This window comes from Battus philenor, unplaced genomic scaffold (genome assembly GCF_028537555.1).
Source record: "Battus philenor isolate CCGP_79_NKW_IND1 unplaced genomic scaffold, ilBatPhil1.0.hap1 SCAF_5, whole genome shotgun sequence".
Lineage (NCBI taxonomy): Eukaryota > Metazoa > Arthropoda > Insecta > Lepidoptera > Papilionidae > Battus > Battus philenor.
Window position 1 is genome coordinate 1,679,334 of NW_027181715.1, and position 25,545 is coordinate 1,704,878.

A 25,545-nucleotide genomic window follows, 5' to 3' on the forward strand; every position below is an offset into this window, starting at 1 on the left:
ATATCCTTTATTGTAGAACGGCTTCCCAAATAGATCTTCGCTAAAAACCCCCGAAGCCTACCAGCATCCAACGTCTTCTGACGGCTTTAACAAGCTCGTTTGTCCACCTTGGGAGATCGTCCAGCTCTGTAATTGACTGTCGTTGGAACCTTAAAGTTTTGGACTGTGGTCTCACTTCCAAAACTTTAAGGTTCCAACGGCCATGCTCTGGACTATGTAGTGTGGTTTTCTGATACGAGATGGTATAGAATTCATGAGCATATACCTCGCAATGGCTCGTTAGGTAACTTCGAGGTTGGAATTTTTTTTTATAAACTAGCTTGTCTTTCTCAGCGGGCTGGTTTCCGCAACTAAGCGGCGATGCCCTCAATTTGCATCATGGTCTTAATCAAACCAACCCAACTCCTCTAGAAATTCCAGCAGAAGCTTACTGTTGCCGGCGATCTCGGAGAGGCGATCGGAGATGGCTAGCCCTGTAGGGTGCTACTCCTGTATACTGAAGTAGTACGTGAGCAGCAGTCTTGTCCTCCTCCAGACACGCTCTACACAAAAGACTATCCGTAACGCCTAACGTAAACACCTCTTTGTTAAAAAGACCATGAACGGATAAGGTCCCTGCCAGCAAACGCAGTCGGGTCGCGACAGCCGGAGCAGGTTGTTAGAGAGCTGACAGCTTATGGTAGGCATTGCCTCTTTTGCTTGTCGGCACTTCTCATGACTCGTCCATATATATGTAAACAAGCTGCAGTCAATTTTGATAAATAAAGGCTGCTTACACACGAATAACAAGCGTTGTATATATTTTGTATTATAAATTTATTAAAGTAAATAAACATGTTTCATATTATTCTTTTCTAATTTAAAACAGCCGTTTGCATGGTGCAGTCATTCAAAGTTTTAATTGGCATGTAGTTTTAATAAATAAATCGGAAGTTCCGCTTGGCCCGAGGCTGCGAGTTCTCCGCCTCGAACTTTCGTGCACTCATGCATATAATTGTAGATTCACTATCACTGCATTGTACAAAGGCTTATGTAACTAATATTTAATGTCATAGTGAAACTCTATAATATATTAATTAAAATCTGTGACAATTATTTATGTTATTTGTTTGTTATGACTAAAGTCTGTACTTTTGAACTTAAAGTTCAGTATATTTATTATAACTATTCCTAAAGTATTGCTTTATTTGAAAATTTTATGATTTTAAGTAGAAATAGGATTACGCTAAATCCTTTATGTCTCCCGACAACCGATCGCTTTAGGATTTTATCACACCTTTACCACGTTTTGCAAAAACGACTCCATGGAAAAACTTTTTGACCTAATGGACCTAACTTAATCTGATTGTATGAAAAAAAAAATTATAGATGAAAATTTAATTGTAAATCAAATTTCTTAATAATTTAGAATTTTTCAGATTCATGTCTATGACATAATATAACATTCTTTTTATAAGCTCTTCACATTTTCCGGTTAGTTTATTATCTCACGCGCTTGTCTGTAACTGTATGCAATAAAATTTTATGACAACCTTAGAGAATGTTATTCAGAATTGGGGCGCTTCTGGCTTCAATCCAAATAAACGTCTTTGCCAACGTCTACGATAAGATGTTATAAACCTAAGATAATCGATAGTTTCATCTCTATTTCGACTCCAATTTATTAAATCAGAATAAATGTGTTATGTAATAAAACTTATTTTACAGGAGAAAAGAAAAAAAATATTAATTCACATCGTAATTCTTAATATAACCAAGTGAGAGTAAGATAAACAGAGACAACACGATATAAGAGAGAGAGGCACAGTAGAAGCAAATTTAAAAAAAAATCACAAAAATACAGTGTTTTAAATAATCGTCGTTTCAGCCTATAGACCAGTGATTCCCAAAGTGGTCAATATCGACCTCTAAGGGTCTATGACAACCTGCAAGGGGTCTACGTCACCGAAAAAAATTTGGGGGTCCATGAAATGAAAATGGGGGTCCACGATAGTGGATCTCAACACATACACTGATAGTACCTATTTACTTACATCATACTATCTTATAATATTAAAACATTTACATTATATATCATAAAAGTGAAAAATTTATTATATATGTTTATAAAATTGTGTAAGTTGTATGATGTTGGTATTCGCTTTGTGATCGCAATACATTTTGAACATACACTAAACTTCACTACAGTTAGAAATTTACAGGAAATCAATATCAGATAAGTAGGGGGTCTACCCAACACGGAAAAAAATGGCAAGGGGTCCACGACACAAAAAAGTTTGGGGAATTCTGCTATAGACGGCCACTGCAAGGCACAGCCCCCCCCCCCATCCCCTTTAGATGTACATAGAGTGATAGACCATATAGCTAAGTTTGCGCATCCTCTTTAAACATGTTTGTGAGCAGTTGCGATCCTATATAATAAATGCACAAAGTGTGAATTATGTAAGATTGTAACCCGGTATTCAAACCCGCCACCTACGTTCGCAAGTGTCAGTCTTCTACCGCTGGGGTAACTTTGTTAGGTTAACTACTCTACCTTATTGTATATACGACAAAACGAAAATGTTGCGAATTTAAAATTGGAACAATTTAAAATCAAATTTTAATTTGAAAGAAAAAATTGCTACTAAACTATTTAATTTTTACATTTGTTGTCAACAATCTTGACAATTATTTTTAATTTCAGTGGTTAAAGTCGATTTACGTACGTAAATCGAAGGTTCAATTCGTGTACACTTTGTGCAAATAATATAACATGGTCACTACTCACAAACAGTTATCAGAATAACTCCAATTCACAGCACACTAAATACTTTTATTCAACTTTTAATACTCTTATAGGCCAAATAGCATAGTTTCCACTAGACAACTAATCACTTAGATGGTTATTGAACGAGTGACCGAGCTCCCGACTCAATAATCAAAACGCTGTTTCAACCCTACCACTCTTAATCCTTTTACTGAAAGTTGTCACAAAAGAGTGACGGGGTCGAGTAGTGTTGCCATTTAAGAAAAATAAAACTACCTTTTTAAACCTGCGATAAAAATCCAAAGATTTATGACATTTACCACGCTCTGTATATACCTTCTTAAAAGCGGCATGGTAAGCGTTTGCCTTGGTAGACCATTACAAATCTACACAATACAATTTAAATTACTTGGTGTTTATTATTTTGAATATACAATAGCAATTGTTCTGTTTTCAAAACTTTCATCTCGCATATCTGTGTCCCTTATTAAATGTCACAGTATGCCGGGATTGCAGTTATAAGCGAAGAAAAACTCTAATAATAAAACACTACATTATTATTTGCATTCATATATAAATTCAGTATTTATATTATACATAAGGGTAGTATTTACTTGTTATTTTTTTACTAGTTATAGAGAAACGGGAGATCAATAGTAACACTATTTACTACTATATACTATATGGTGTGGAACCTATATGTTAAAGTCACTACAGTATAGACGCATTCGAAATATGTTGGACCCGAAAGTTAACAATCCTGTGAAGCCTTATATTTACATTATCTAATTATTAGATAATCTAGCTATTATTTTTTCTAGATTAATAAAGCATTATTTATCTATTTTTACAAGTAATAGTTGTTTTTACTATGACACTACATCGACAAAAAAAATTAAAATCAATCTCTCTGCAATACATCTAATTTTTTTCTTTTCCACCGTGGAACAGCTAGTATTTATGTATAAACAAAAAAATAAAAATACGCTAGAAAAGATATGTATATACATTTAGTTTTGCAGACCATATAAACTGTTTCATTTCCTCTAATGCACCGATTGGAGCGGCGCCAAATCTCGTTGAATCTATATTGGACATTTTTATGAAGTTAAATTGTATTAAAACTTGAACATTAAGTTTTTAAGTGAGTTATTTAACTGGAACGTTGCTTTTTTTTAAGTAAAACTTAGAGCCTTTTAACGTTGTTTTTGGACAAAATTGAAGTCACCGAGTGACTTTTAACTTAACTCTTTTTAACATCAAGTGATAAATTCAATAGATACTGTTTCCGATGAACACGATAAGTTGTTAGCAAGTTATTAGGCTATTTAACGTGGTCGTAGCTTTTGATAAGTAAAAGGTACATCTTATTAAACTTTTGAAGAAAACAAAATCACGGACTGGTTTCTATTTAAGTTATATAAAGTTTATGTTAAAATTCAATACATATTATATCCTAAGAATACAAAATAATATGCGTTTTAACAAAGTTATGTATTATATAATTACGTACCACATATAGTTATTCGGAGTTACGTTGTATTTCCACACTATATCTAACTTTCTGTATATTGACATGACGGTTAGGTCCTAAGTGGACTGACAACCTAATTAAGGTCACTGGAAGTTTCTGAATGCTGATAGTGCAAGACCATTCAACGTGGCGATCTTAAGGGAATTCTATGCCTTGTAGTGGGTGTATATCAACCGATTATATAATTGCTAAACAAAAATACACCCGTATCTGATCAGTAGATTTAATATACGTGTAGAGTTTTCTTTATTAGAATAATAATCTAGAAACAATTAAAAATATATAGACAAATACTGGGATGAAGTCGTAATTACGTCACATATAAAATAAGGCGGAGGTTTGTAGGGTGCCGTGTAGAAAACTGGACAGAGATGCGCACGCGCCGGTACGCACGATGTTTGGTAGCCAGCGATACTACGTTTCCGCGCGAGTTTCCTCGCTGATTTTCAGTAGGTTGTAGTGGTCATCTATAGGACTACGACGACGACGAGATATTACCCACTTGTTACGTCTCCACCATCACAGATTGACTAGCGAAGAATCCCTGTTAGAAATTTAGTCCGCTATTTCACAATGTGTAAAAAAGTATAGAAGCATTATATACCTCAATTTAAGTTTTACCACAATCTAGCGACACTAGACTAATAATAACTCTTTACTTTATTGCAAAATCTTATGAAAGATTTCATTGTTTTTAGTAGAGCTAGACTCTACGTTTGAAAATACAAAATTAGGATAATGAACATTCTCATAGTTTTCTTTGAAACGTTCAATATGGCACAGAATTTACGAAATAATTATTGTGACGTCACACTTTTTAAAAATTAATCTTGGTGCCACTACTCCTTTTGATATATTGAAGGAAAAAGACTGGTTGGTTAACACCGATTTTCCTTTCTCTACTGCTATAAATAGCAAGATATATTTTGTTTCCGTAACGGCGCCATGTGTAATGAAATTACTCGATTTATGGAAACGTATCAACTTATGTTTCAAGATGGCGCCTCATTACTTAATGGAATAATAAAATATATAGGAAAATATCTAAACTCCGACGTGGTAATACGAATAGAATAATAAATAAGACAAAAAGTTATTAAGACCTAAAATAGAAGTGATTTTATTAATAAAGTTTTTGTAATTACGAATATGACTGATGTGTTTTTATTTCTGTTGATTAAACTTTATTATGTTAAACTAAAATTTTGAAGACAATTATTTTTTATCGGCATAACCATACAAGAATGGAAATAGGTTACGACTTAGATGGTACTCAATTGTGAACAATATTGAGTCTCCTGTCACCTAAGTCCTCACATCGAGCCCTTGGCGGGCACGATGTACCGTACATTCATCAAAGTTAGACTCATGAAAGGGCGGCCGCGCCCGCCCAGCCCGCGTTCAAGCAAGGGCGGTCTGGAGAAACCCGTATCGCAACCGACTGCCGAATAGTCCTCACTTCGCATAACTTAAACTACACCTCACTATACTATACACCTACAATTGGTTGCCTGTATGGTCCACCAGTGTTACATAGATACAGATCAGTGCTTGTTCTTTTGCGGATCTCCCCATTTCCGACTCAATCTCGCAGCGAAACTTTGAACATAGCCATCTCTTTTACTCTCTAGATGACCATGATCTTTCTTATGAGGCCCATCGTAAGTGACCATATCTCGGATTTGTATATCGTCAATGTTTACATTTTTAATATTAAATACTTTTATTATCATTAATAATTAATAACTTTAGCAAGTGAAATCGATCTTTATATTCCGAGAGCAATATAATTTATCGGTTTTTCACTTTGGAAAAGTTCCCGACACTAGACAAATTGACAATCGTATATTCAGTTTTCCCGCGAATACCAATTAGTTTTTAATTGTCCACTCGTCGGAAGCTCGATTGATTAAAATTTATATTTTAATTGTAATTCGCAAATGACATTGAATAACATTTTATCAAAGTCATTGTTTATGCAGCTTTAATTATTGGCTATATCTAAATTCTTCTATTTGTTAATTAAAAGTTTCAAGTAATTATAGATCTGTGGTGTAGTCTTTAATTAAAAATTTTATATTTTATTGGAGTTATAATCTCATCACATGCATATTTACGCTTTCATGTACATATAGCACGCTTTTGCACAGTTTATACAGATTTGGTTATAAAGGAAAAAAAATTAAATATGTTATATGTTTTTTTTTGTTGGAAAGCGATAGAAAAACTTTATGCAGTACAAAATCAGTTTATTAGTACTTTATTAGTACTTTTACCTTTTCCGTACTATGGTTGTCTGTAAGAGATTGCCTTGTGTGATAAGACCGCTCTTTGTACTTTTTTGTATATTATTGTAAAGCTTATTAAATGTATCGTAACGTGTACAATAAAGAATATTAAATAAAAAAATAAAAAAAAACAGCAGAGACAGAAAAAAAAGTAATAGTAAGCGATTAAAAAATTTAATATATATTTATCCGAATTGAATCATTACGCCATTTATTACTCTAGAAATCATTAAATTTTGGATAATAAATACAATAATTGACAGTAAATACCTTTTAAAGCTTTTTATATACGTATATATAACTACAAGAGTTTCTACATAAATCAGAGACGTTTTGTATTTCCCTTGCAGTTATTTTAAATATATAAAATGACATGTAATAGGAATAATAAAATAAATAAAAAATTCGACAATACGAATAACCTAACTTATATCCTTTACACGGTTCAGCGTTGGCTCCGTTCCAAATGTACATTCTACGTTAATTGCCACGACATAGCTAGCGTACATGCACTTAATGAAAATTAATTGATATTTTAAATCATTTGCATCTTAGTGGTAGTGTAAATAAAATTTAAAACTAATTTTACTGACATTATTAAGTCAAATCACTTTCCATCAAGTGATAATACGTTCGTGCCAAAAAAGTTGCACAGATAACATTATTTTAATAATAATACAACATACCTTTTTTTATTTGACGTTAAGTGTTTGACTGTTGACGTGTTCGCGACGAAGACTGGTCTTGCACTGCCTGCGTCCAGCGACCTGGACTACGTTTTCGGTTCACCTATTGGAGGCCTTACCCGGGCCATATAATATACATATTTGATGTAAATTGTTGGAAAACCTGCATTCCTTCGAGAACTTCACGATATAACATGCGGGCTGCGAGTTTACTAACCCTGGTTTGAATGATGAAGATAGTTGTTTTCTATATCAACATTTATATATATATTCACACCTTGATTACGTCGTCGGTCCACCTATGGGAGGCTGACCACGCCGCGTCTACTGGCTCGTGGTCGCAATTTGTGGTCACTATCTGAGGATCTTTCGGCCCCAACTATATTATAAAATGTTTACAACCATACGCAAATCTATTTCGTTTATTATGAACACTATAAGTAACTTCACGTATCCACAAATTATATTTTGAAAGTAAAACTAATTTCTTTTATAAAAACAATTTCTGTGGAAACCATTTAATAATAATACCATTAAGAGTTTGGAGTGCGGTTTTAATGTTTGCATTCCCTTGAGTTTCGTAAAACACGAAATAAATCCAACGGTAAATATACGTTATTCCAATACTAAAATTACAGAGCACTGTGTACTGCTTCGACTGTGACTTGCGATAGTGGGTCCTGGGTTTGATTTACGTAACTAATATATTTGTATAATCTACACACGATTATATCACATTAGTCCGTAAACCATGGATGCACAGACCGCGGCCCGCAGGTTGAATACTGTTGGCCCACCGACAATAAAAATAATACTCTCGTACTTTCGAAAACTATTGAATTCTATTCCAGAATAAAACCCAAAAATATTATTACCTATACTTCTGGCGGCCGGTCCGCATCAGTTCATGATTTGCCCGAGTGGCCCCTAGTCTTAATAAGTCTGTGCAACCATTCCGTACACAGTGAAAGGTAACCGACATATAATGGGACTATAATCTGAAGCTCTCATGTGACATATACCAATGCGAGAGGACTACAGAACAATCTGTAATTAGTATCTGTACTAGTAATTATAATTTGAGAGAGTCTTATAGATCCTTCGATGTTCCACCACCGACGCCTCTATCTGTGGAAGTAGAAGTAGCAAACCACAGTTCTGGATTCCACTTGTGTCCAAAATGGACGAGTGAAGCCTACTTGTGATGACTACTACGGGTTATTCAATCTAACCTAATGAACTTCTTTCTCCTAAAATAAACCTCAGAGGTTACAGAACAAATTCGAAGTATATTCTATATATGTGTAAAAATATCCTTTGAACTTGCAATTCAAACTACTAGCACCGATTTCATAGGAGTATCACTACTGCCTAAACATTAGGGATTTCTTCTTTTCAGCCGATGAACGTGCAATGCAAGATATAGACTTCGCCCAAATATCGCCATCATGAGCAGTACTCCGCTGCTTGCATCCAGCGACTTTAACTATGTCGTCGGTCCACCCAGTGGGCGGGATGCCCACGCCACCTCTACCGGCCCACGGCCGCCAGTTGAAAACCTATCGGCTCCTAATACCATCGGTTGCACGAATGATTTGCCCGCTGCTAATTCAGACGAGCAATTCTTCGAACTATTAGTGCTTTAGCTAATAGATTCAGGTGTTACTTTGCGGAAGTCCATTCTAAGCAAGAAAGGAACTAATATATAGCTACTTCCGCTATGTAGCAGAAGTCGTGCAATGCAATGCACAAATATATTACTGCTTTAAGTTTGTGTACATTGTAATTGTACGCGCTAAGATAATGGAATAACTGGGATATGTGCGCTTAAATAAGCACCGCAGAATTTTCAAAAATCTAGTCAGTCTATTTACATAAAAAGTTAAGCACTCTATTTTTTGCAAACAGAGAAATTAGTTGTTTTCAAATATATGTATGCATTGCAGCTCTATATTTATCTGGATTTAGACGGGAGTCTATATTTATAAAATAAATACCGCATTCGTTTTTCCGGTATATTTGTTCATATCGCGACTAGTGATGCAAAGCCAAATAGAGTAGAACGACTAACCTTTGATATTTCGGGGCTTCGTTATATCACAGGTAAGCTGTTACGCAACGGTTTTAGTGGAAAAAACGTTATACGCTTTGATTGATGTAAAGCTTTTTTTTAATGTGATTAAATCTTTAACATAATATTTTCTCGCTAACGAAAATAGAGAAGAATATTACGGTATGTGAAACGATTCTTTAGTATATAGAAAGAGATCGAACTTTTTAAATTAATTAATACTCTGCTAGGAGACCAATGAGACATGGTCGGTCGGTGGTTGATCAAACCCGTACCACACTTGACACCACATTGCCAAGGTAAGGTAGCTAATAGTCGGGATGATAATATGACATCATAAGGCACACGACACCAGAATGACGCAAGACCCCACGAGCAAGAGTGCCGTCTGTTTAGAAGAAACTGTAGTTAACTATGAGCAGAGATTCAAGCAGTAGAGCACTGATACTTCCGACCATAGTATTATTTAGAATTTCCACTTGTCATCATCAAGTTTCCAGAGCATAGGCAGCAACGTTCTCTGCATGTCATAATACTACACTGCAATCACTAACCCGTCAGTCAAACATGGCGATTATGATATATCTTCCATAATTATTATTGGGGGAATCCCATACCTTACAGTGGGCGTCTATCGGAGACATTGTACCACCAGAAATTATTTGCCAGTCGCAAAATTTACATATTTCAAAGTGGTCCTGTATAAACGCTTTGAACTTTTTTTTTGACACATCTATTTACATTCACCACTTTTATGCTTATTATCAATTATCCTATATAATATTAATTTGATGAAAATAATTAGTATTTTCCCTGAACTGGCCTGAAAAATTACCGAACGCGTAACTAATTTTTCGATAATTAAACATAAATGACTATAATACAGCCTATATAAGCTAACATTCCCTATGCAGATAGGATTTGCTACAACTTTGCCAATATATCTACTTCAGTGCAGTGACCGTGCAGAAACTAAATTACCGACGCGGCACCACTACAAGATGGAGTGCTGCGATAAATGAACTGCATCCGAGAATTGGGCGGCTGCCAAATGCGACGAGATGAAATTTATTTATGCAGGTGTTGCTGCATATATTTTACTACACACTATCGGAATAATTAAACTGTTTTATTTAAATATACGAATATATATCTCTGCTAGTTTTTACTAAGGAAGGACAATGTTTATAAATTAAAACGACATGACAATAACAGAGCGGTTATGAAAATCGATTTTATTAAATAGAATCGATATCATTTTAGTCGCGATTGTGGACATGGCTAAAATGAAGATGAAAATTGGAATATTAAACCAATACAATAAATTATTTTAAAAAAGAATATTTTGGTTATTTTTATTTAATTGTTATGTACCAGTAACTTAATAATAGCGATACTTATTTATCTTCAAAATTATAATATGTATATTAACCTTCATCCTGTACAGTTTAGATAAATTGCCAGCGCTTGCAATAACTTTCATTCAAATATTCTGAATATAATTTAAAATAAAATATTTTCATGACTAAGATTACTTTTTTCCAGTCATTAAAGGTTTTTTACTTGATATTGTTAACAAGGATTGCCCGTCTTTAGCGGTAGTGGGGCACATCGCTCGTGTATGTATATACATTACATGACATGTAAATATATATATATATATATATATATATATATATATATATATATATGTATATGTATATATATATAATTATTTATTTATATATACTACTCGATGTTTTTTTCAGTTAAAATTCATATAAATATATTTCTATGATTACCCAAGCATTACTTTGTTCCGATTTCAAAAACTAGCAAATGTAGTAAAACAAACATTTCAAAGTATTCAATACGAAAGAACAACGTATCTGTTTCTATGTATACCTCATATACGACCCGTTGAAAAATTTTCATCAACAACATGATGTCTAGAGTTTATAAATGTAACCACAAAACTGTGTAGAACATGACCTTTAGTTAACTTTAGAAAGGCGCTGTAAGAACTTCTTTCGCGTCCTCAATGGGAAAATGCTGCGCTGTTTTATTATTTATAAAGGTCAACCAGTATACACAACACTTTATTTATCCCTCTACTGTTTTCATACTATGGTTGTCTGAAAGAAATTCCCATGTCTGATAAGACCGCATATTATTTACCTTAAAAGATACCAAGACAAAACACTTCTATTCAACATTTCGTCAACTTATTATCGATTTTTTAATCTGTTTTATTTTTGTCTATACTCTGCTTTACAAAGTGTTATAGTTGTAGAGACGAAGCAGGAAGAAAATCCACAACAACACATCTTTTAATAAAGTTTAACATAGATTTATATAATACATATACACTTTATCAGACGTAGACTGAATTAAAACAATAATCAGGCGACATCAATGCCAAGAATTCTTGTCATTAAAATATTCGTTCTTAAATAATATGCTTTTTCCAATTTATTTTTAAAATGTGTTTTTAATTTTGTTAATGGTAGTGCAACAACAAGTATGTATATATTTTCTAGCACAGAGTTCCCCAAACTTTTTTGTGTCGTAGACCCCTTGACATGTTTTTCCGTGTTGGGTAGACCCCCTACTTACCTGATATTGACTTCCTGTAAATTTCTAACTGTAGTGAAGTTTAGTGTTAAAAACTTAAAGTAAAACACATGTTAATTTATACATATATAAATTGAATTTAAAATAAAACTACTCAAAATAAAATTTTGTATCTGTTATGTAAAATATACGTACCATTAAATAAACATAAAATAAACTATGAATAAAATAACATAAGCAATAAGTCAATATTTTTAGTGAGAAGGATGAACCTGATGCTTTAATAATAAATTACTAAGAAATGAATAGCACTATCGTGGACCCTCATTTTCATTTCATGGACCCCCAATTTTTTTTTCGCTGACGTAGACCCCTTGCAGGTTGTCATAGACCCCGAGGGGTCGATATAGACCACTTTGGGAATCACTGTTCTAGCATGTACACACGTCGTGATATCAGCCCATTTCCGCCCACTGCCTGCCTATCCTCTGGAAACTTTATTATGAGCAGTGGCAATCCTACATAATAAATATACAAAGTATGAATTATATGAGATCATATATCCGGAATTGAACCCGAGCCTCCGATCGCAAGTGTCAGTCCTCTACCGATTCACCACGATGTAAAGAATAGAAAGTATCTGTTTTATTTTTGTGCCAGTATTACTTTTAAAAACATTACGAAATGAAAATTATTAACGTTAATAAATCACGGATGATTATAGATTATACCTAGTCCGACCATAAATACTTTAAAAAAAAAAATAAACAAAATGTAACTTTTGAATTTTAGAATCTGTCATTTTTATGTGATAGTTCATTATGTTTTAATAATTTTGATCATCACCCACTCCATTTTAATATCACAAAATATATCATAATATATCAATATTATGATATATTTTGTGATATTAAAATGGAGTGGGGTGATAACAAGGACCGAATGGATGTGATTGTAGTACATAAAGCAGGTTAAAAATTTAAATCATGTATACGCTTGATATTAATCAAGTATAAATCCTATTTGTGAAAGAAAAAAGATCTGGCCATCCACGTAATATTCGTGCAAAAAAGGCGGTCAAAGCGGTAAAGAAAGAAAAAATTAAGTTAACGGAAGCGAAAGTTATTTATCTCGGGAGTTGAAGATAACGCCTAAAACTTGCGAATTTTTTTTACAATTGAGCAATGTATTTACAAAATACAAATGGTCATATTTATGCTGAAAGAACTAAGGAAGCTTGTCTTGACGTGTCTTGTTGCCAATTTGTCAACAGAGTGCAACGTGAGCATTATTCGACTTTAGTGATGTTTTGGCGGGGTGTTATCTAGCAACTAGCAGTGATTGGAACATATTTTTATGAAACTGGTACCAAAACATAAACACAAGTGTATTAAAACTTAACAAGGTAATTAAGCCCCCTTAACAGCACTATGTCCAATTATCAAAAATTGTCCTTTCAACAAGACTCGGCGCCGGGTCATAAAGCTCGATCCGCTTAATCTTGGTTAGAAACGAACGTTCCTGACTTCATCAGAGCTGAAGACTGGTCGTCACTTAGGCCTGATCTTAATCCACTGGATTATGATTTATGGTCAGTTTTAGAGAGTAAGGATGGATTTATATCCCATGACAATCTTGAAACCCTTAAAGAATCCATACGATTGGTAGTGAAGAATTTTCCAATTGAAAGATTGCGTTCTGCTATTGATAACTGGCCTCAACTTTCAAATGACTATATTGCAGCAAATGGAGACCACTTCGAAGAAGCTTTATATATTTTTAATAGATTTATATTTATTATAGTATTAAATTAACACTCTGTAATGCTAATAAATGTTACGTACAATAAATATATGTCGTTTTTCTTTGTAATTATATTTATGGCAAGACTAAGTAGACTAAGTCGTTATTATGAAAAATAACACGCGATATTTTGGAACATTCAAAAAATTATATATTAAAAACGATTGGCTAATGCGTTAGTATAGTGAAATAGATTTATGTGTAAATTAAAAATTGTGAATATAAAACAAGAACTCTAAATTGAAGCAAAATTGCGTTTTAGCTGTTTTGAAATTGCATACTCGCACAACGTTAATTAGAAGACAAAGGCTACAATTTAAATCTACACGGACAAACGCGGTCGCCGGACGCACAGGGGAACTCTGTCACGTGGAAATTTTATCGTTTGTGAGTCGCTTAAATTTTGGTGCATACACACTTGGTTTCACAGTTTGATCTTACGAATTAAGGCATTGCACGGAGAAGCTCAGAAAATCCGGACAAGTTGCCTGCCTGTAAAGGGGGAAAGGGTCAAAGCTAGAACCATGCACGACTCCTTAAAACTTTCAGGAATTAGCTTCTACCTTCAGTCAACAAAAAGAAGATGTGACCATTTTTTATAGAAACATTTGTCTGGCTTGATAGCTCATCGACGTGATCTGCTATCATTGACAACGAGGATAGTCGCAGAACCTTTGTAGAGTGCTACAGAAGAGTCATAGGAGAGATAATTAAAAGGAATAAGTAGGGAGAAAAAACTATAGTGTATAAGACTAGTAGATACTTAAATCTGTAATAAATGTAAAGAAAATAGGAATGTACAAAATTAAATTATAAAGAAATATTAAAGAAATAATAAATAAAAAAATATAAATAAATCAAAAAAGAAGTAAATGAAAATGAAAGCAAGGTGACGATTGATAGGATTAGGACAAAATGAAAGAATTTGTTAAGAATAAAAGAAGGGGGGAAGTACGAGAGGCGTCCAAAAAGAGGGGCATAAAAAAGCTCTCCAACTATTTATCGAGTGATATTAATGACGATATAGAAATATAACTAAAAATAATCTTATAAATTCTACAAATATATATCAATGCGGTAAAAGATTTATTTATATATCTAACATTAAAGTCCTAATCTGACAATTTTCCCGCCTCGTCCTTTCTAATCCTACACTCCTTCGCTAATCCGACCTGACTCCCTTGCGATGAGATCGGGCAAAACTGCCGAAAAGGGATAATCGCACTCCCATAATGAACTAATTGTCATTTATGAGGCTCTGTTTTGGAACGTTCGTTAGTATATGACTATAGTAACACAGGTTGGATTGGTAATAGGTGTAAAATCTATAAAGATGTGAATGTATATAAATTACGCTAAAGATCGTAAATCACAATAATTAATCACATAACAAAACTGAAGGAAGTTTCGAGATTGAATTAGAAATAAGAAGATCCACAGAAAAATCAAGATCACCGACGTAACTTGAATTGCTTGTTTGAAGTGGCAGTGGGCGGGATACATTGGTTCAACCGATGGCAGTTGGGGCGGAAAGGTTTTCTAGTGGCGACAACAAGCTGTTGGACCTCTAGGTGGACCGGCATAGTCAAGGTAGCAGGAATGGTCATCGTGGCGGTCTTTGGAGGAGGCAAAAACCTTGCAATGAGCTTCCATCAGCTGGAAAGAACAAATATTATTTTGAACGCATCATCATTTTAGACGATGTCCACTGCTAGACATAGGCATTCGTTGATTTCGATAAGACCAGTTAGAAGCGGAGTTCATCCCGTGTCTTAACGTGTTCTGGACGGACTGGGAGAAGTCGCTGGATGAGAGCTGCGCAGGATCGGTCATAGTCGCTATCTTTGGGGGGGGAGGGTGTTGGGGGTTTGCCTTGCAGTAGAAGAACAAGAAGAACCGTCGATTAGAATATGTTATATCCTCAAAAGCTTTAAAGAAATTAATGTATGGTAAATCATTTTCTGGCAACGTATGCTAAAACATGTCCATAGTTTAATAGTGTCATAGATAATAAATAACGATATATATATATATATATATATATAGTAAAGAAAAGCTACTATAGAATTTGGATAACTACATATTAAAATTCATATTTCCATCCATTTATATATTTCCATGATTAACTTTCTTTTCTTTTTATTTTCATGCTCTTCTGTCATACTTCACATGATCTATCTTTCTTCTACCCACATTTTACAATTTATATCTTTCTTTTACTTACTTTCTACCGTTCACTCATCGCCTCCACTTCCTTCGCCTCGTTCTTTACTATCACAGTTTTTGGTTATCACATTATTTTTACTTTATCTCATCTTTTATTTTACATTTCATTATTTGGGTATTTTAAATTTTATCACAAATTACATAGTTTTTGTTTTATTTACTTTATAATTATTTCTTATTGTTTTTAGCCACTACCTGTATTAGTTTTGCTTACATTTATTACATGTTTTGCTTTTTTTTTGGAATAATCAAGGAACACTGGTCTGTCGGCCTTTTTCTTCTAATGAGGCGATGGTGTACTAACTTATTTTTTTACTCAACCTGCTACTGCCAGAAGTTATTTGCTTCTTGCATTCTAATAAAATTAAACTAATGTAACATGTTTCAGAGTGATCACTTTATACAGGGTGATTGGGATTAGGTGTAAAAGCTTTAAAATAATAAAAGTAAAGCTTTACATCTATAAACAATATTATGTTTTTCAACAAAAATATTACATATGTTAATTGATTTCATTTATTAACAACTGGCAATATAATTTCGTGTAATAAAACAAATTACTTCTTTTTCCCAATTAAGCAAGAAAATAAACAAATAAACTTCTTGAACAATTGAAATAAATCAAACGGTACAAAAGCGCTTGGAAATGAGTGGATATTTATTTTATTGTAAAATTACTTGACCTTAGGTAAGTATTTGATTTAGACAAGAGAATTTAATTTTAGTTTAGTACAATAGAACTTTCTAGACATACTCAAGCATGCCACGCGAACTTAGACGGGTTACTTTATGCGATAGGTCACGAAGTACAGCAATGACTTTCGTGTATTATAAAATAATTGTATTTACCTATTTAATTTACATTTAAAGGCACGCATAACATATAAGATATCACTACTTAAAACATTATTTATAAGAGTATTTAGTCAAATTATAAGACCGACAGACATAGTTTCTAAAAACTTTTATACAAATTTTAAAATGTTAAAATGAATTAAAGTAACGTAGTAAATTGGGTGTGGTATACTTCGAGAGTCGATTTTTGTGCTCTTTTAGCTTTAAAAGCAATTCCTGTGAGTTGTTTTTAGAAAAGCTATTCTTCGCGGGCCTAAATATAACTGTTTTAGAGAGGATCGATTTGATTAATTGATAGTTGTATTGTGGACGATTATTCATACGTCTTGTTGTCAAATGGCGACCAATTGCACGTAGATGCGATAAGACTAGGCATCGCAGGTACACTAAAAATATAGTCAAGGTGATCGTAACGACCTCTGCAGGGGACCTATGCCTAACAGTCGACGTCTATGGTGTGATACGAAGTTGATGATGATGATCGGAGCTCCGACGATACCAATAGAGAGTTTTAGCTGGAACCGCGTTGGGATCTCTCAATATTTAGTAAATTTAGGCGTTACCTTGCGGAAGTCGATCCTAAGTAAGAAAAGGACCAATATTTAGCCACTTCCGCACAGAGAGACTCTGTGTTTGGCACTAATCGGTGTAACATAACTCCTGAAGATGCCCCGTGGAGGGGTGAAACACGTGTTGAGTGATTTGGCAGTGGCGGTTGTGTGATTCGCATTGCTTGCCGCATACGCATTTATCAGCGGGCTGGCGGGCGGTGTACTTTGTTGCACGACTACCACTGCATGTGCGGAAGTGGCTAAATATTGGTCCTTTGCGCTTACTTGGGATCTCTCAAAACGTTATTATGCAGTTAATAAGTGAAATTCAAATAGTTCCTCTGAAACTGTATTATATTGGAAGTTTGTTTTATCACAAAAATTGTGTTTGTGTTTTAAATAACTCAGAAAGAGCTATTTCTCCATCATATTTAATATATTACAATAAAAATAATCCTATCGAAAAGAATTCAGTGTACTTTAAAACTATACGATTCCAGGTATAGTTTCTTCTGACATATATATATATATATATATATATATATATATGTGTGTGTGTGTGTGTATATATATGTGTATATATATATATATATACAGGGAGTACATTGTAAAATGAAATTATGTTTCAAAAGAAATCTAATAAAGTACATGCTTCGAAGCAAGAACAACAAATTAACTTGAGTTGATTTTTACTTAATTAAGTTCATTTGAAAAGGGACGAGAAAGTTTAAAGTCCAGAAGTTGACAACTGAAATTTCTAAGAAGCGAAGCGTGGAACCACTTCATTATTAAAAGTTCATTAAAGACTCGAACCCTAAAACGTCGTCGTTCCTCGGTGGAAATAATAACTTCTTACATTTCAACCCTCCGGGCATCCCACTCGGCATTTAAGCTTTTGATTTTGTAATTACGATGAAATAATTAAAAAGTTTTAATAATTAACGGTGTCGTAACCGATTTTACTCTAAAATTTTATTGAACTTTTACTTGCCAAAACGCGCCTCCCTGCCTCCGACATCATTAGCATGGGTAAAGCCTCTCTGTCCGGAAGGCAAACCTACCCCCTGCTAAGCCCACTAAAACTTAGCTTGGTCCTATATAGAATAAATATTTAAGTAAGATACCGAGACCCAAAAAAAAATAAAGCTGGGTCTGGGACACATTCCGATAAAGCTATACAAAGCCCAACAGCTAACAGCATGTAAATATTAATATTGAAAATAAGAGAACTGTGATATATATTTACAAGATGCAAGATTAATTAAAAAAGCTGTGATATATATCAATTGTATAAATAAACTGCAGTAATTGAGGATGGGTAAAACGATATTAGAACGTAAGAGAAAAATAGACGGAATTATGGAATGAAGAACAGAATGATAAAGATTGCGAAGAATGGAAGAAGAGTATGATAATAAAAAATACTTAGTGAAAAATTTAATAAAGAAAGTAAATCCCTGTTCCCAAGGAAATAAGGGGTGGAACGAATTAAAAACAAAAAAAATAGCTAACAGCAATAACATCACCACATCAAATATATCACCTGTACATACTGATGATAGCATTTTTATTTACATCCGTAATAAACCTGCACGATTGTTATTAAGTAGCCATATAATAGTTGCAAAATTTGTTTTCATTTCTAAATTCAATTTGCATTTTTATATTATCTGTACTACACAGTAGTAGTAGTAGTGTACTAACCATTTCACTATATTACCGGAATGGGAAAATGTAGTCCATGCAGCGAAGTACCCACGACATTTACATTAAATTTTAAAAACTTTCTATTTGTCCTACGAGCTTGAATTTTTTATACCGCAGAATGTTATGAACAAAGTACGGTATGGTACAAAATCCAGCATAGCTAACATTGCGGTCGCCAAGACTAGCATTAAATATAAGATGCACTCTATATTTAAATATTTTTTTCTTTTCTGACTCAACTATAAATCGTGCCAGTTAAACAAGATAATTTCTTGTTTAAGTGAAATATTGTATCATTAACTATTCTATGAAGAATATAAGTAAACATTTCACAGCAGAATTATACGTTTTACTGTTTTTTGCCTCTCCCATAAATAGAAAATATTGAATCAAATATTCTTAAAATAAAATTCAATTTAAGAATTACAATTAATGAAAAACGCTTTTACTCCAAAAAAAAAAAACGAAACGCCGACAACGCATTTCTAGCGTATTTGTTTTTTTACTCGTGCGTTTATTTTTTTTTAATAACGTTTCACCGCGTTCCATATTAAAATAGAAATGTAAGCTTTTGAGTTCCCGCGCGGCCGTGAATGGGCGTTTTTTTCCCTATTAAGCGCAAGTTCCCGCCATAAAGAGCTCGATAAAAAGTCTCTTTACGCTGTAAGCGTTTTTAATGCCATAACCTCATTAGGGCTCCGCCTTAACAAAGAGTATGAATATAAAAGTAAAGAAATGCGATTCCGAAATTGCTTTTTGCCGAAAGAGTTTAAAAATAGAATTTCACTTTATAGTTTTTATGAATACAATATGCAGACCACCAAATCACTTTTTTTACTTATAATTTAGACGTGCGAAGCTTACTATGTATGCATTTTAATGCTCCCACACGAAGACTTGGACGAATAAAACTTATTCAAATGATATGCACGGAATTACGTGTACATTGTGATGCCCTTTACAAAGTACACAAAACAGTGATGCGGTTAAACTATGGCAATGCTCGCGGCACGCGGGGCCAATTCAGACTGCAATCGGGTGCATCCAGGTACAGTACTGCTTACCTTATGCTTCCAGTGACACCTGCATCTGTTCCATAAACTATTGAGTCTCGCGTCTAATATTAAAACACCACGCGTCCTATACCATTTATATAATGGATACATGCAAGTATATTATTAACAATTTTTTTCTATGATATGAATCAAAGCTCGTAGAGTAAGCATTTATAATTTGTTTACATACCGTCAGGCCATTTGCCCATGGTTAATTTTTATACGCACGCTTCAATCGCGATGTTAATGCGATGTTGTCGCGATGCAAACGCGAAGTTGTCGCGATACTGGGTTCTCCACTCACGAATCATCCTCCCTCCGTTCTCTACCCGTCACAACACGTGCTAGTAACGTTTACTAAACGCGCGACAGTGTGGAAGGAACGACGACTTCAACAACGAGAATATTTTACCCGAACGCCAGGCAAGCTTCACCAAGTGCAGCTGGACACGGCACTTATCCAGATTTTCACGCAGCACCAGTGATTCTCAGAGTACCTAGAGCTCAAGGAGAGTCCGTCGCGCTTCTATGACTAGGCCGTTGACCAGATCGACTTATACGCTATGTATTTAACAAAAATACAATAAACTGTTCAAATATTCCATATTTGAATGATAAAAACAATTGCGTTCCATTCTTTAATGGAAGATGAAAACACTGTTCTGGTGTGTTTTACTTCTTGGATTCTTCACATCTGAATGATGATGTTGATAAAGATCAGATCATAATATTATTATCGTTGGTTTCGTCTGGAATATCTGCAACTTTAAGTAAGAAAAGGACCAATATTTAACCACTTCCGCACATGCAGTGGTAGTCGTGCAACAAAGCGCACCGCCCGCCAGCCCGCTGATAAATGCGTATGCGGCAAACAATGCGAATCACACAACCGCCACCGCCAAATCACTCAACACGTGTTTCACCCCTCCACGGGGCAACTTCAGGAGTTATGTTACACCGATTAGTGCCAAACACAGTGTGATCTGTAACATTATTAGAATGTATATAAACGACGCTAACGAATAACGTCATGGAGGCCAAGATCATCATAAAAAGTTACAAAGGAAAAGATGAGCTATCCGAATTTTCCTATATACCGCTTGTCATTGGTCGCATACCTAAATATATCGTCATATACTTTCTATTAGGGGGAACGGAAAGTAATGTCGCTTACTTAAGTTAAATTCCAATCAACAATATATTTACCTACGTTATCAACAACCATTCGCCATCTAGTATACAAAATATCAATACCGGAGCGGTAAAAATCAATCGTTTTTTCTGTAAAATATGCCGACAGAAACGACATTACTTTTCGGTCCCTCTGATATTATATATTACTAGCTGATCCCGCAAACGTTGTTTTGCAAAAAAAATTAAAGTTTTTAATTAACAAATGTAAGATAAGGGTTGATCGTAGAGGGGTGAAAATTTAGGTTTGTATGTATTTTTGTATGCTGTATCATAATAAAGTAAAAACCAAAAAAATTGTCTAAAAAAATTAAAAATAAAATTTAGGGGTGGACCACCCTTTTCACTTAGGGGTATGGAAAATAGATAGTAGCCGATTCTCAGACATACTGAATACGCATGTAAAATTTGGTAAAAATCGGTCAAGCCGTTTCGGAGGAGTTCAAGTTCGAACACCGTGACACGAGAATTTTATATATTAGATTATTTTATTGTATGTTAAATAAAGAATTAGTGAATTTTAAATTTGCATTGTTATAATACAGGTGCTGCAGACAAGGCCGGTGAGCATGGTGGTGCAGTGGAGCGAAGTGCGCACCGCCTGGCAGGACAGCGATTTCATCACCGAATGCCTGTGCTGGCACAACGTCTACCGGCAGCGGCACGGCGCCCCCCAGCTCTACATGGCCCCTGAGGTCAGTAAAAAGAGATTCTCTATACTAATTGAAAAGAAAGACATGTAGTGTGAAGTAAACTACATGACCGTTCTTTATCTGAACGACATTAGGGAATGTAAAATGACCGATCGCGCTCCACCTCGACATTAGGATATTTTCTTAATCGCTAGAGTGTTTTGTTTACAATTTTTTTTTTTGCGTTTATAGAGCGCAGGCATTTGGAAGAGTATTTCCAACTATTTGATACGAATCTTTCTTCTCCCTGCTGCATGTCACAATAGCGTTTTATTATACACAATTTTCTTACAGTTATATACATATAAAATGTATACATATAAACAATGTAATTTAGAAGCTCTACTCAATTATAGAATTATTGGTGAATTATTTTTTGTCAAATCTCTGCCTCGCGCTATAGACTATTAAATGCTATTAGGATGATCAGGAATCGTTGTGCATTTAAAGCCAAGGTTTGAAAGGTATTGCTTTTCAAGCTAAGGGAATCATCACGATAATTAGATTTTAATTTTTGTTATATTTATACAAACACTATATGCAGATATGTAGATACAGATATTTCGATGTATTTGTATATAATTATAGTACTTAGTAGCTATAAATATGTTTATGTAAGGTATTTTCTGTCTTAGTGATTTTTTACTTCTCAATTTGATTTTACTTTTTTATATTATATTGTTTTACCTACCTTCATTTATTTATCTCTGCACTGCCTAAACGGTTAACTGGTAAACAATGCCTTCTGCTTTAACATCACTGTTATACATAAATAAATAAATAACATTTCGACGAGTTCCTACAGTTGTGCGGCGCATGGCTTATGTTGCACTTTGTTGCTAGTAGTCGGCGGTATATCAACAAAACTATTTTGAAATCAGTCTAGATTCGTGGATTAGCAAGCGGCAAGCAAATCCAATATATTACAGTATATTGCGTGATCACGTGTTCATCACCGTGTCAACTGATAGACGCCAACAAGATTTAGACTAGACATCACCACAATGACTTGTCTTGCGCGACCCACATCCAACCACTTGAAGTGAATTAAGGAATGAGATGCATATACTAGCAAAAATTATATGTCTCTTTCTGATGAAGTTATTTTAGAAGTCGACCGGTGCTATATACTACAATCTCTTAACATCTTGCACCAGAATAGTCTGAACACATATTTACGTGAATATTAAATTATATTTTACTTTGAGAGTATAACAAACAGTGACACTACCTAGATAACGTATTGTTACGTACTGTGGGATCTGACTCGAAATAAAACACCACTAGTTCACAAGGAGTCCTTTATTCATAAATCCCTCTTGATCTTCCCTCGGTCACCCTACTTTAACACAAAGTATACTTTCGCTTAGTCCAAACTTCGCTTTCAAATCGCTTAAGAAATCATTGTCCAAATAACTTATCAAATAGTCACTTTGTATCACTGGTCGTAGATCTTAATCTTATAACTCAAATAACTACATTGAACTGTCGACATGGGGAGTACATCTATTTATACTACGGAGAAGGTTCTAGTAAGTTCGAGATGGTTCGAGGTAGAAGTACTCGGTTAGAAGTTCCGAGAACCGTACCCAAGTAATTATAAATAATTTCAAGGTCACGCATGTTCACAGCACTTCTTTATCCTAGAGTTCCGTGTTTATTGTTTAGAGGGTTCTGTAATTCTTGTTTTGTAACATTATTATTATAACACGTACAGACACAATCGTTCGAAATCACTTAGAGCTAATAAAGAAGTGTAACGAGTACACTGGCTTAAATGACATTTATAAAAGTGCCCGACGGCTGCAACCCTAATAACATCACTATCGGGACAAAATAACCTCCATAAAGTCGACTTATGAACTTTTATGGATAGTAAGCAATATCTTTTATATTATCCTTGTAAATTATCCTGCTAAGATATCAGCGTTCTTTTATATATGTGTGTTAAAATGAGTAATCCTTTGAAATTTAAATAAAACAAGTTCATTTCTTTTTCAATGATTTTAATCATTGTTTGTGAGCAGCGGCAATAGAAGTGACATACAGTTAGCGAGCTTTTTCTTCTTTTTTAATTATATTAATTAATAATTGACTCACTTTTGATGATATTTTAGATCTACACTTACCTTATATTAAGGCAATCGGAAAGCAATGTCGCTTTCTTAAGATAAAATTCACACGATTGCATTTTTAACAAGTATTATTTCTAATCAACAATAAATTCACCTTCTTTATCAACAACCTTTTGTCATCTAGTACACAAATTTTCAATAACGGAGCAGAATAAATCAATCGGTTTCTCTGTAATATATGTCGATAGAAACGACATTACTTTCGGGGCCTCCTGATATATAAGCGAAGAGTATGTTATTTAATGGAATCAGGCGTTACCTTGCGGAAGTAAATCCAAAGTAAGAAAAGGACCAATATTTAGCCAGAGGAGTTATGTTACATCGATTAATGCTGATTAGTAGACTGTGTTTGGCACTAATCAGTATAACATAACTTCTGAAGATGCGCCGTGGAGGGGTGAAACACGTGTTGAGTGGTTTAACGGTGGCAGCTGTGTTATTTGCATTGTTTGCCGCATACGCATTTATCAGCGGGCTGGTGGGCGGTGCACTTTGTTGCACTGGCTTTGTTGCATGGGCGGAAGTGGCTAAATATTGGTCCTTTTCTTACGAAGAGTTTGTTAAGCATAAACCTAGATTAACGTACCGTAAGTCGAGAGCTCCAACGGAAATTTCAACCCAGGCCGTTACATATTTACTCAAAATCCTTAAAGCAGCATAAGAGGTGTTAACATCCGGGTCTGAAATTAAACTTCATAAGATATTAACAATCCGCAGAAGAAACGAGGTCAGCGATGTAATTCAAAGAATTCTACCACGAGCCGGCCCACTTGTTGGATCAACGTTATGATAATGTCGTGGGAAGGTACTTGATGCAGGCAGCGTAAATCCTGTCATTGTGGCGTCCTTTGCTAGAAGCCTGCCTTGGCCAAGCCTGTAGGACATGAAAGAGAAGAATGATAATGATAAAAAATATGAATAAATTACTAGAAATAAAAAGTCCCTGTCCCACACGAGATAGGGGAACGAGAGGTCCCCAACAGCGGGGACCATTAAAAAAAAAAGTCTGTAGGATGACATGATGATTGACTGAATGCATAATTGTTAACTTTCTATTTCCCAGCTTTGTGATTACGCCCAGGCGTGGGCTAACCACCTGGCGCACACCAACAGGTTCCGCTACCGTAACGACCGTGATGTGGGACAGAACCTCTACCAGCGGCCGGTCAGCGCGCTGCAGCCTGACGTCACAGGTACCGTATTTAAACCAATCAAAACGTAACCTAAATTTATATTGTAAATTTCGATTTATTTTTTAAAACATTATTTTTTTATTTTTTTAATTGTTAATAGATACAACACTTTTTTTCTTAACGTATTTAATCGTTTTGGTTTGCTATAAATGTATACACTCAACATACATTTAAACCACCCAGATTTTAAACAATAATATTTTGGAACACTTAATGATTAATCATTTCTCTTACAAGTACCCTGCGATAAATATTG

At 34.4% G+C, this 25,545-nt stretch overlaps 1 protein-coding gene across 1 annotated transcript in view; it reads left to right on the forward strand.

The window, feature by feature from the left end:
* Positions 1-25,545, forward strand: part of LOC137929769 (ectin-like) — a 55,371-nt gene that overhangs the window by 26,368 nt on the left and 3,458 nt on the right. The window contains exons 4-5 of the mRNA XM_068772863.1: positions 21,815-21,964; positions 25,160-25,289. Of these exons, the coding sequence (XP_068628964.1) occupies positions 21,815-21,964; positions 25,160-25,289 (280 nt within the window). The remainder of the gene's footprint in view (positions 1-21,814; positions 21,965-25,159; positions 25,290-25,545) is intronic.